Raw genomic sequence first — 13235 nt, forward strand, 5'->3', positions numbered from 1 at the left:
TTGTAAAACGGACATGCCCCCTGTTTTTGACATAATAGACAACATACACCTACGACCCTATTAGCATTAAACTACCCCAAACAAAAACAACAAGTTTTCAAGTGTAAGACTTCTAACAAGATTTAACAAAGTAACAAAACGTGGACCCAAAAGTATGCATATAAACTAGCGGAAGCGCTTGGTATAATAAGGCTTGAACACGTGCTCGCTCCATATCTCCAAATCTCCTATACAAGAGTTTTACCTACATTAACATCAAAATTTTAAAAGGTTAGTTATCACCCTAGTAAATCATAATCCTTTCGTTTTAGCTTTATCCATACAAAAACATTCTTACTTTTACGTATTCGACTACCCTAATAGTTGGGTTAGGCATAAACACTCTCATTGAGAGTAAGCATACACATTCGACCCGTTTAATTGGGTTTAGCATAAACACTCTCATTGAGAGTTAAGCATACACATTCAACCCGTTTAATTGGGTTTAGCATAAACACTCTCATTGAGAGTTAAGCATTCACATTCAACCCGTTTAATTGGGTTTAGCATAAACACTCTCATTGAGAGTTAAGTATACACATTCAACCCGTTTAATTGGGTTATTTTCTTTCAACATTACTCTTTGTTCTATCCGTAAAACGGATTATAACTTTCACCTTTATTATAGCGTTCAAAGCTATCCGTTAGAACGGATGGCGTTCATCTTTACTTGACATGATTTAATTTCAATCGGTCAAAATGCATAGCTTAACACAACTTTCGGTAGCATATCCAAATCCACCCGGATTTGTCATTTACTCTCTATTTGTCACATCTGTTATACAAGGATAGTTCTATATCAAATCTAAATAAAAAGAGGATATGACAAGGATTTGTATGCAACGAAACATACCTCAATCTTGCGCGCCTTCCGTTTTCTTGGTGCTTGTACCTTCCTCCTTTACGCGTACATTAAACATTCATTCTTTCATTTAGTCTCTCAACTCATTTCACCATTTCCACATACATTCATCTTTTAGGCGTTTCATCGAACACTTGGTAGGCACCTTAATTAAGGTACAAGGTACAAGTCTATTAAGCATATTCCTACTAGTTTATCATCACAAGACAATCACATTCCCTTGAGTTTATATAGTTAATTCATCCTATATTAGTTTATCTAGCATTCAAGTATTACAAACAAAATCATATATCAATCTAACACATGATCATAACATTATAAGCTTCCTACTCATTACTCAATCTCTACAAAGTGGGTTTTCACTATACCTATCATAAATCCCAAAATCAAACATGATTCCTGTTCTAGAAAGAAATCTTAACTCAGATTTCTCACATTTGATACAAGAAATCGAAATTGGGTTTTACCCCTTATTCAACAATTCACAATTTCAGAAAATTAAACTTACCACTTAAGAGATTAGGGTTAGCTAATCACAATTTATGGATCATGCACTGAATTAGCTTATGATCTTGGATTGGATTGCTTGATTTCTTGAGCTAGGGTTTCCCCTCTCTTCTGCCTTGTTCGATCGCTCCCAGACACACGTACTGTGTGTTTGGGATGTTTATTGTTTTATTAAATTTAGTTAAGTTAATTTTTTACACTTTCACCCCTTCACTTATTTGCTAGTTACAACTCTAACCTTTAACCACATTTAGCTATGATCTCACCATAATTCCTTAACTACATTAAGTTTAATATTATTTTCCTTATATACTTATCATTTATCGTTTTTGGGGCGTTACAAGTCTACCCCCCTTAAAAGAGGTTTCGTCCCCGAAACCTGAACATAAATTTAAATATTGACATACCGAAAAGAAAAGGATAGTGTCTCCTCATCTCATCTTCTGCTTCCCATGTAAGATCTGAACCTTTTCGGTGATGCCATTGTACCAACACTTGTCTAACAGTTTTGTTGCGGAGATTCTTTACCTTGAAGTCTTTAATGGCTATGGGTCTTTCGACATAGTTCAATCCCTCGTCCAACTCAATATCATCGAGTGGTACTAATGCTGTGTCATCCGCAAGACACTTCCTCAACTGTGATACATGGAAGGTATTGTGGATCCCATCCAGGGGGGGTGGTAGTTCTAATCGATAAGCAACATTTCCAACCCGAGCCAAGATTTTAAACGGTCCGATATAACGAGGACCTAACTTTCCCCGTTTGCGAAAACGAATTATACCCTTCCATGGGGACACTTTTAATAGAACCAAATCTCCGACTTGGAATTCGATAGGACGCCTTCTCTTGTCTGCGTAAGCTTTTTGCCAATCCTGGGCCGCTTTCAATCTAGTTCTAATCAATTCAATCTTTTCATTTGCTGCTGCTATTAAATCACTTGGCGCAAGCTCTCTTTGTCCTACCTCGTCCCAACATACGGGAGTTCTACATTTTCTCCGGTATAGTAGTTCGTAAGGTGCCATTTGAATACCACTATGGTAACTGTTATTATAAGAAAATTCAACTAGTGGCAAATGGTCATCCCAACTTCCCCCAAAATCTAGGGCACACGCCCTCAACATATCAACAAGTGTTTGAATGGTTCTTTCTGTCTGGCCGTCAGTTTGAGGGTGGTAGGCGGTACTTATGTGCAATTTCGTACCCACACTCTCGTGAAACTTTTGCCAGTAACGAGAAGTAAATCTAGTGTCCCGATCCGAGACAATTGACACGGGCACTCCGTGACGGGATATGATCTCGTTCACATAGATTTCTGCCATCTTCTCGGAAGAGTAAGCTTCTTTGATGGGCAGAAAGTGAGCGCTTTTTGTAAGTCGGTCTACGATTACCCATATTGTATCATGCCCTTTCTTTGTTTTAGGAAGCTTGGTTATCAAATCCATTGTTAGTTCCTCCCACTTCCATACCGGTATCTCCAAGGGTTGTAATTTCCCGTACGGCTTTTGATGTTCTGCTTTCACCTGGGAGCATGTTAAGCATTTCGTGACGTATTTAACTATATCACGCTTCATGCCCGGCCACCAATAACCGGTTTTTAAGTCCCGATACATCTTTGTAGCCCCGGGGTGGACCGAATATCGTGATTTATGTGCCTCGTCGAGTAGAGCGGCCATGACTTCGCAGAATCGTGGTATCCAAATTCGGCCGAATCGCGTCTTAAGTCCGGCCGAATTTTCTTCTAGTTTATCGATTACACCTTTTAATCGTTCTCTCTTCAAGTCTAGCGACTTTATTTGAGATTCACGTATCGTCTCGAGTAATCGTGGCGTAACTATCATTTTCATGGATTTTACCCGAAGGGGAGACAGATACTCTTTTCGGCTTAACGCATCGGCTACCACATTTGCTTTTCCCGGGTGATAAAGGATATCACAATCATAATCTTTAATAAGCTCCAACCATCTCCGCTGCCTCATATTTAGGTCTTTCAGTTCAAAGAAGTATTTGAGACTTTTGTGATCTAAATAAATTGTGCATCTCGTGCCATACAAATAATGCCTCCAAATCTTGAAGGCAAATACTACCGCTGCTAATTCTAGATCGTGGGTTGGGTAGTTCACTTCATGCGGCTTCAACTGTCGTGAAGCATAAGCGATAACTCTTCCCTTTTGCATCAGAACGCAGCCTAATCCCTGGTGTGAAGCGTCTGAATAGACCACCAGGTCTTTAGTTCCATCCGGTAATGTCAAGACCGGGGGACGGGATAGTTTTTCCTTTAACATTTGAAAAGCCTCCTCCTGTTCTTTACCCCACACAAACTTCTCTTTCTTTCTCGTCAGTTTTGTTAAGGGTAAGGCTATTTTTGAAAAATCCTGTATGAATCTTCTATAGTACCCCGCAAGACCCAGAAAACTTCTTATCTCTGTCGGGTTCTTCGGAGAAGCCCACTTCATTACAGCATCAATCTTTGAAGGATCAACTAAAACACCCTCCGAATTGATCACATGCCCCAGAAACTGTACTTCCCTGAGCCAAAAGGCACATTTTGGGAATTTTGCATAGAGTTTCTCCTTACGGAGAACTTCAAGTACTTCACGCAAGTGCATTGCATGTTCGTTTTTGCTTCGTGAATAAACCAGAATGTCATCTATGAATACGATCACAGATTTATCCAACATGGGTCGGCATACCCGGTTCATAAGGTCCATAAATGCCGCTGGCGCATTACTTAACCCGAAGGACATAACTAAGAACTCATAATGCCCATAACGGGTTCTAAATGCGGTCTTTGGAATGTCTTCTTCTCGTACTCTAACTTGATGGTACCCCGAGCGCAGATCTATTTTGGAGAACCAACTCGCCCCTTGTAATTGATCAAAAAGGTCATCAATTCTAGGTAAAGGGTAGCGGTTCTTTATGGTCAGCTTATTCAACTCCCTATAGTCGATGCAAATGCGCATCGACCCGTCTTTCTTTTTAACGAATAAGACAGGTGCTCCCCAAAGCGACACACTTGGGCGTATAAAGCCCTTGTCTAGGAGGTCTTGTAATTGTGTCATTAATTCCCGCATCTCCGTGGGAGCTAACCTATAGGGAGCCTTCGCAACCGGTTTCGCACCCGGATTCAATTCGATTTTAAATTCTACCTCTTGTTCGGGAGGGAGTCCCGGCAGTTCCTCCGGAAACACATCCGGAAATTCGTTCACAATTTCAACATCTTCAAACTTCGGGGAGCCTTGTTGAGTATTTACCACGTAAGCTAAATATGCCCTACTCCCGTTAAGCACATACTTAGTAGCTTAAACGAGAGTACATAACTTCGCTTCCAACTTTCTTTTGCCTTCTATGTATAATCGCCTTCCACTTGGAGTTTGGAGAAGTATAGTTTTCGTTTCACAATTTATCTCCGCGTGGTTTTGAGACATCCAATCCATACCCACTATTACTTTAAATTCCCCCAAGATCATAGGTATGAGGTCAATAGCAAACTCCTCATCCTCAATGGTTAATTTACAATTCTTACATATTTCGTGTAATAAGTAATTTTTACTATCTGCTATTTCTACTTCTAAGGGTATCGACATTCATTCAATCCTAAAGGAAGGATGTTGTACGACTTCACTAGAGATAAATGACATAGTGGCTCCGGTATCAAACAAAACATAAACTGGTATGGAGTTTATTAAAAAGATACCTGAGACCACATTCGGCTGGGATTTGGCTTCTTCAGATGTAATTTGAAACATTCTCCCTTTCGCCCTAGAACCCTCTTGCTTCTTATCTTCTTTCTTTGACTCTTGCTGAAGCTTCGGGCATTCCGATTTGATGTGCCCTTTTTCGAAACAATTGAAACAAGTCTTCGGGTTGTTCAGGCATTGACAAGACGAATGCCCCTCCTTATCGCATTTGAAGCATCCCTTCTTGCCTAACAAATATTCTCCGGTATGGAGCTTCCCACAAGTCTTACATGGAGTAATTCCTCCTTTCGACTTACCCTTCCTTCCTTGATCCTGAAATTTCCCCTTTTTAGATGGACTAGAACTTGCACCCTTTTCGCTTGGTCTCTTTTCACCTCGCTCTTCTTGCCTTTTAATTTCAATCTCTCTATCGCGAGCTAAATTGATGAGCTCATCGAGGGTTTCACATTTTGAGGGAGTGATGAACTCTCTAATTTCTGCCTTTAACACGCCATAGAAACGATTTATCTTCATTCTTTCGGTTGTTACCAATTCCCCACAGAACTTCATCTTATCCATGAAAGCGTTTGATATTTCATTTACTGACTCATTTTTCTGCCGGAGGCGCAAAAAATCCTCCTGAATCTTGTCGATAGCCGACTGAGGACAATGATATCTCATGAAGGGCCCCTTGAACTCTTGCCAAGTCATAATTTGCAGTCTATCTTCACCTACTTCCTTACTGTGCGCATCCCACCAATCTTTCGCCTGATGGGTTAGTAGACCGGTAGTGAACATCACTTGATCTTCCTTATCGCACCGACTTCGTATAAACACCGCCTCTATATTCGAGATCCATCTTTGACATTCGATTGGATCGATTTTACCGTCATACGTCGTTGGATGGCACGCCATAAAATCTTTATATGTGCATCGTCGTTCTTTGCTCTTGCCCTTAGATCCCTCTATCAGTTCTTCAATCTTGCTAGTCATCATGGCATCCACAACTCCCAAAACTCGGCTTTCTACTTCTTGAGCCAATCGTGGGAGATTGGCTTGCATAACCCCTTCCGCTACTTCCGTAACTTTGTTCTCGAATGCTTCTTTTCTAGCCACGTCATTATTATCATCATTATCATCATTAACATTTCTTGCACCAGCCATCTACACAAAATCATATTTACATTTAACACAAATAACAAGCTTTCATTACGTCATAGTTCATTAATCCATGTTTACTTCATCCACATTCCCATATTTTAGACTTTACTTGCTTTTTAAATTTTTATTATTCGTTCATATCATTCGATTCGTCACCTTTGATTCTTTCGAGTCCATCCCTTCATAATTACTATTTATGGTTCCCCACATCTATGAAGCCTTATATGGACTTCTCGTAACAATTTAATAGGCTTTCAAATAATACGGAAACTTAGAATGTGGAAAACAAAACAAATCAGCGAACTGGACCTACGCTAGCCGTCGGCGACGGCAGGGAAGCCCGTCGGCGACGGCTCTTAAAAATGTGCGTCGGGTGAAATACCCCGTAGGCAGGAACTTAGGCCGTCGGCCAAACTAAGGCGTCGGCGACGGACGTGTAGGGCGTCGGCGACGGCCTTCCCCTGATCATTTTTCGCTGTAACTTCATTTTTTTATGTTTTAACCCATTTCCAGGTCCGTTACCGGCTGCTCGGGTTCCGGAATTTCTTGCTTTGCTACCCATAATTGTTACTTCACATATTTAACTTAACCTTACATCTTAAACTCATGACATATACTAGCATTTATCGAAAACGTACATTATTACCTTATTGGCGATCCTGGAGCGAGAACACTTTCGAACGAGCCATCGGTTTGAGTTCAAGCATCGCGTTAAAAGCTCTAATCCCTCAAACCTTGGCTCTGATACCAACTTGTAAGGTCCGCTTTTCCATAATGTTAGATTACTTACAAAAGAATAATTTTTCGGACATCAAAATACCAACTTTGACACATAATAGGTATTTTTACAAAATTTGGGCATGACCCGTTTGTAAAACGGACATGCCCCCTGTTTTTGACATAATAGACAACATTCACCTACGACCCTATTAGCATTAAACTACCCCAAACAAGAACAACAAGTTTTCAAGTGTAAGACTTCTAACAAGATTTAACAAAGTAACAAAACGTGGACCCAAAAGTATGCATATAAACTAGCGGAAGCGCTTGGTATAATAAGGCTTGAACACGTGCTCGCTCCATATCTCCAAATCGCCTATAGTGGAGTTTTACCTACATTAACATCAAAATTTTAAAAGGTTAGTTATCACCCTAGTAAATCATAATCCTTTCGTTTTAGTTTTATCCATACAAAAACATTCTTACTTTTACGCATTCGACTACCCCAATAGTTGGGTTAGGCATAAACACTCTCATTGAGAGTAAGCATACACATTTGACCCGTTTAATTAGGTTTAGCATAAACACTCTCATTGAGAGTTAAGCATACACATTCAACCCATTGGGTTTAGCATAAACACTCTCATTGAGAGTTAAGCATACACATTCAACCCGTTTAATTGGGTTTAGCATAAACACTCTCATTGAGAGTTAAGCATACACATTCAACCCGTTTAATTGGGTTATTTGCTTTCAACATTACTCTTTGTTCTATCCGTAAAACGGATTATAACTTTCACCTTTATTATAGCGTTCAAAGCTATCCGTTAGAACGGATGGCGTTCATCTTTACTTGATACGATTTAATTTCAATCGGTCAAAATGCATAGCTTAACACAACTTTCGGTAGCATATCCAAATCCACCCGGATTTGTCATTTACTCTCTATTTGTCACATTTGTTATACAAGGATAGTTCTATATCAAATCTAAATAAAAAGAGGATATGACAAGGATTTGTATGCAACGAAACATACCTCGATCTTGCGCGCCTTCCGTTTTCTTGGTGCTTGTACCTTCCTCCTTTACGCCTACATTAAACATTCATTCTTTCATTTAGTCTCTCAACTCATTTCACCATTTATACATACATTCATCTTTTAGGCATTTCATCGAACACTTGGTAGGCACCATAATTAAGGTACAAGGTACAAGTCTATTAAGCATATTCCTACTAGTTTATCATCACAAGACAATCACATTCCCTTGAATTTACATAGTTAATTCATCCTATATCAGTTTATCTAGCATTCAAGTATTACAAACAAAATCATATATCAATCTAACACATGATCATGACATTATAAGTTTCCTACTCATTACTCAATCTCTACAAAGTGGGTTTTCACTATACCTATCATAAATCCCAAAATCAAACATGATTCCTGTTCTAGAAAGAAATCTTAACTCAGATTTCTCACATCTGATACAAGAAATCAAAATTAGGTTTTACCCCTTATTCAACAATTCACAATTTCAGAAAATTAAACTTACCACTTAAGAGATTAGGGTTAGCTAATCACAATTTATGGATCATGCACTAAATTAGCTTATGATCTTGGATTGGATTGCTTGATTTCTTTGGCTAGGGTTTCCCCTCTCTTCTGCCTTGTTTGATCGCTCCCAGACACACGTACTATGTGTTTGGGATGTTTATTGTTTTATTAAATTTAGTTAAGTTAATTTTTTACACTTTCACCCCCTTCACTTATTTGCTAGTTACAAGTCTAACCTTTAACCACATTTAGCTATGATCTCACCATAATTCCTTAACTACATTAAGTTTAATATTGTTTTCCTTTTATACTTATCATTTATCGTTTTGGGGCGTTACACATGGATGTGTTGAAAACTTCTTTTGGGCGGCCAATCCTTTTTTTCGAAAATTTTTTAATCCCCGCTCATCCCCACTTCCCAATACTCTTCCTGTCTTTTCAAAATCAAATCTCAGAGCCATTCTCTCTCAACAAACCCTACAAACTTCACGGCACCAAAAAGACCACAAGGTGAAAAACGATGATCCAAGATGATTTGAGATCATGAAACGATTTTAGATCTCTATTGATCCTCTCTTATTTTCATCTCATCTCAGGTCTAGATCTCTCATTTTCATCTCCCTTTTTTGTTTCAGGTCTAGATCTCTCATTTTCATCTCATCTCAGGTCTAGATCTCTCATTGTGATATTGGTGTGTTTTGATTTTTTTCTGATGTGTGTTAGAACAGAGAATGATTAAGAACAGAGAATCTGGTGCTAGGTCAAGAGAGCGGAGGCATGAATTATCTTCATCAGTATAATCTTCACCGTGATTTCGAAGTCTTCAAATTTTTGTTTTTTGTAAGTCTGAATCATGTATATATATGCATACATAGTGATACGTATATATGTTGTTGATTTCTTTCATGATTTCAAGATGTGGGTTAGAATGGAGCGATCAGAGCTTCAATTCTTCTCAAAAGATAAAAGAATAAAGTAAGAACAAATACATTTGGTTGATAAAGACCAAATTCATAGACAGTAGTGACAATGAAGGCAAATGGGAAGTCCGGTGAAGACCAGACCCAACTGGAAGAACAGTGTTGGTACTGTTGTGGGTGAAGACCAGTTCCGGCTGTGAAACCAACTTTTCGGCGACCAAGATCCGACAACAATCTTTCTTGTGAGATGAATCAGGTTAAATTTATACCTTCGTTCGATTTTCTCAGCAAATCAATACCCATTAAGACCCGATCCTTATCTTTGTGTTTTATTTTTCTAATTAATGTAGTAGAAAACGTAGGCAATATTGGACACGTGCAATTATAAACTTGATCTAGATGTTTGATTTATGTGAAGGATGTAAAGTTTTGGGATCAAAATAACATATGAGTTAAATTATGTAAATGAAGTCTCTGTGTGTCTGTTAATTTTGTTTGCACAAACAGAAATACAGCTATAATTGTTACTAATGTACACATCTGTTAACATTACTGGCAGTCAGAAGAATTCCAACTCAAGACACCACCTTTTTTTCTAAACGTCGTTTTTACACATTTGTACATGTTTTACTCATCTGGTATATATAATCTCAGGTTGTAATGATTACAAATGGTTATAATCTTGCAGTTGGTATTTGACCCTTGGGATGTACAGTTCTTGAAATGGCGACATCAAAACCTCCTTGGGGCCAATACGAAAGGGTATGATGTCTCTTTTAAAAAACAATTCTGATTCTTGTGGTTTATAAGTGCTTAAAACAATTCTTATTGACATCTAATGTATCGTAATACATTATATCTATTAACAGTATTTTGTCACCTTTTCACCCGTTTCGCCCACTTGGCACATTTCCTTATTGAGTTGTTTTCCCTTTCGCTTATTAGTTTTATGTACTCAACAACTTAACTTGTTTGGTTCTCAGGAACAGTTTAAATTTTATTTTTATATTGGTGTTACTTGTTTCTTGGATTTATGTAATAAATTGTGTTTTCTTTACCGCAGGAAGCCATCGCTTTTGTAGGTAACCCTAGGCGAGTGTAAACCAGGAAGCGGTCGCTTCTGTGATTTTTTGGTTAGGCGACGAAGCTACAAAGTGCACGCTTTGTTAACCATAGTATCGAAACATAAGAGGAATATAAAAAAAGTATAAAAAAGTGTGCGCCTTGGGTACAAAAAACGGTGAGCTTTTGCGTTCGGCGCTTTGCGCCTCGGTTTAAGACCTTGTCGCTTTTGTGCGCTTCTCTATTTTTAAAACCAAGGTGTATAGGAAAATGATATAATCTTCACCATAAAAATTTAAATCCTCTATTTATTCATATTACTGTTGCTTTTTATGTGACATTTTTTATGAATGTTAATGCAGTGACAGAATATGATGGCCAGATGACTACTTCTCATGACTTAGCAACATTACGCGTCTCATCACTATCGGCGCCGGTAACAATTTATGTAGCATTTCTAATATGTCCTCATTTTTTCGAATTGAACTGCTGTCCTTGGATGGTGCTCAGAGTTTATTGGAGTGCGTGTTGAGATGCTCGATTTGTGGTCAAGATTTATAAGCGTTCATCAAGCGGGTCAATCTATCTACCCAAACACGAGGGGTGGTATAAACACCCACACCCGGACTATTTAGTTAATTGATTTTGTGTATATTATAATAATTAACAAGGCAGTTTTTATTATAGTTATGATATTAAAAATAAATAAAAATGTATCCGTTCACCCATTTCAGTGTTTTGACTCATTGTGGAACAGCCTGACCCGTTCATTGTGTTTCCATGTTTGTATAGGGCGGCTTTCATGTGTGGAATAGAATCCAGCTTGGAGCTTTCATGTGTGGAACAACCTGATCTGATTATTACTGTTTGGAAGATCTTGAGCTTGGTAAGTTGTGTAGTAATAGTTAGAACGGATGGTAAATCACTACTGTTTGGATTAATGTAGGCGTTTTTGCTTACTGTTTGGGATAAACAACACATCCAAATGGGCCAAAGTAGGCTAAATTAAAAAAAACATGTAAGAGTTAACAGGTTAAATTGGTTCAGCTCAGCTGACCTTTTGTTTTTCGTTTATCTTTTATCAAAAGTGTAGTATTAAAGATGAGACTACAAGAGCTACATTGTTTAATAACAATTTTTACAATTTATGAATATACCAGTGTGTAGTGATTCTTGGGTTTTTTAGTTGCATTGCATTTTTTATGAACGTACCGTGTTATTTCAACTTCGTACCATAGAAACTATGAAAGCATGAGTCGGTCGGCATGAGATTTTAATAGGTAGTTATAGAAGATTAAGAACGATATTTTGTTGCATTGCTTTTTTTTTATGAATGTACCGAGTGTTTCTGTCTGCAACGGTTTTTTTTTTTCATATGCCTGCATTTCACTATTTTTTTTAAGTACCTGAGGTTTAAGTGTTTTCTTTTTCGGATTTGTATATTTAAAATTATTGTGGAGACCTGAGAGTTTCCAATCGTAGAAGACATCAATACAACAGTTGATATTATTATTAATTTTGCATAGTACACAATCTCTATAATCTAGGCTGACTCATTTTGCTCTTTTTGATTATTAATTTAATATATATGTAGTGGTTTTCATATTCCTTATGGATAATAATAGTAATCTATCAATTTAAGTATTTGCCTTCTCTCTTAGTGATGAAAGTACTAAAATCATGCTCTGATAAATAACTGCTTTCTGTAGACCATACTTTGATTCTCCCTTGCTTTTGATGATTTTAACCTAGCCTGATGATGTCTATCTATACTTTTGCTGAATAGTTGCCTTGGTTTTTTTAGTTTGACCCAGGGATTTTGATCCTATATTTGATGAATGGGGCGAATATAAAGGGTAATGTTTGCATGGATATGAGAAGTAATTAGGAGAATTGATTAATGGTATGAAGTATGCGATGATTAATGGTACGAAGTATGCGGTCAAAGGTGCTCGGTAGATTGGGCTTTAAAGTTGTTGCTGTGAAGACCAAGAATTGGGCTTGGCATATTATGGCTGCTACTATTGGAATAGATTGGAGATTGAAGATGAGGCTGCTACGGTGCTACCTGTTAGTTTCTTTTTTATTGTTTTTGAGTATTATGTTTATTATTGTTTTAGTTATGTGGTTTTGTAGTTTCATTAAAATCGAGTTGTGATTATCCTCTTGGGTATATTTTTTTGTATTGCTAGACTGATGCGAGTGTCATACCAGTATTGTAACAAATATTGTTACAAATCGAAACGATAGAGACGTACTATACATTATATCCCAAAAAAATTGTTAAATTAATCGAAAATGAGTAATGCAATACTTAAATTGGATTTTGAAGTCAAATGATGACTTTCCAACTTCCACCCTCATATGAATTCTCAGTCATTTATCATGTATGATGATTGATTAAATTGTAAAGTTGAAAATAGGATGTTATGCTTACGGTAAAATCTTGTGTTATACTTGTGCATTCTTTTGGTAACTAGGTGACTTTTCCCGCTCGATGCGGCGGGAATTCGGTCGGTATGTTCATTATGTAAGGGAATTCGGTCGGTATTGATTCGGTTCATTACAGTAATATACTCACACTTGGTTGAAACTTATGATATGTCCAAAAAATGTGTTTTACATTGAAAACCATAAATATGATTACCGTGCCAGTACTCAAATAATTATATTGGTATTGATTTCGGTGCAACTTGATTCATCATGGTACTATTTTGAAAAACAAACTCTT

At 37.6% G+C, this 13235-nt stretch overlaps 1 protein-coding gene across 1 annotated transcript; it reads right to left on the reverse strand.

Annotated features, from left to right (window-relative positions):
* Nucleotides 1–1238: 1238 nt before the first annotated feature.
* Nucleotides 1239–2431, reverse strand: LOC110932009. Its single transcript, XM_022175373.1, has 2 exons — nt 1816–2431; nt 1239–1300 (listed from the first exon to the last, which is right to left on the reverse strand). Exons 1-2 carry the CDS (start codon nt 2429–2431, stop codon nt 1239–1241), a joined length of 678 nt encoding a protein of 225 aa, XP_022031065.1.
* Nucleotides 2432–13235: the final 10804 nt, after the last annotated feature.

The sequence above is a fragment of the Helianthus annuus genome, chromosome 3 (assembly GCF_002127325.2).
Source record: "Helianthus annuus cultivar XRQ/B chromosome 3, HanXRQr2.0-SUNRISE, whole genome shotgun sequence".
Lineage (NCBI taxonomy): Eukaryota > Viridiplantae > Streptophyta > Magnoliopsida > Asterales > Asteraceae > Helianthus > Helianthus annuus.

Excerpts from the sequence above, each read along its gene's own strand:
- LOC110932009 (XM_022175373.1), bottom strand. The coding sequence starts at position 2,431 with ATGGCACCTTACGAACTACTATACCGGAGAAAATGTAGAACTCCCGTA. Across the intron at positions 1,301-1,815 it reads ACACTATCCTTTTCTTTTCG|GAATCATGTTTGATTTTGGG; the intron begins GTATGTCAATAT and ends TTTCTAGAACAG.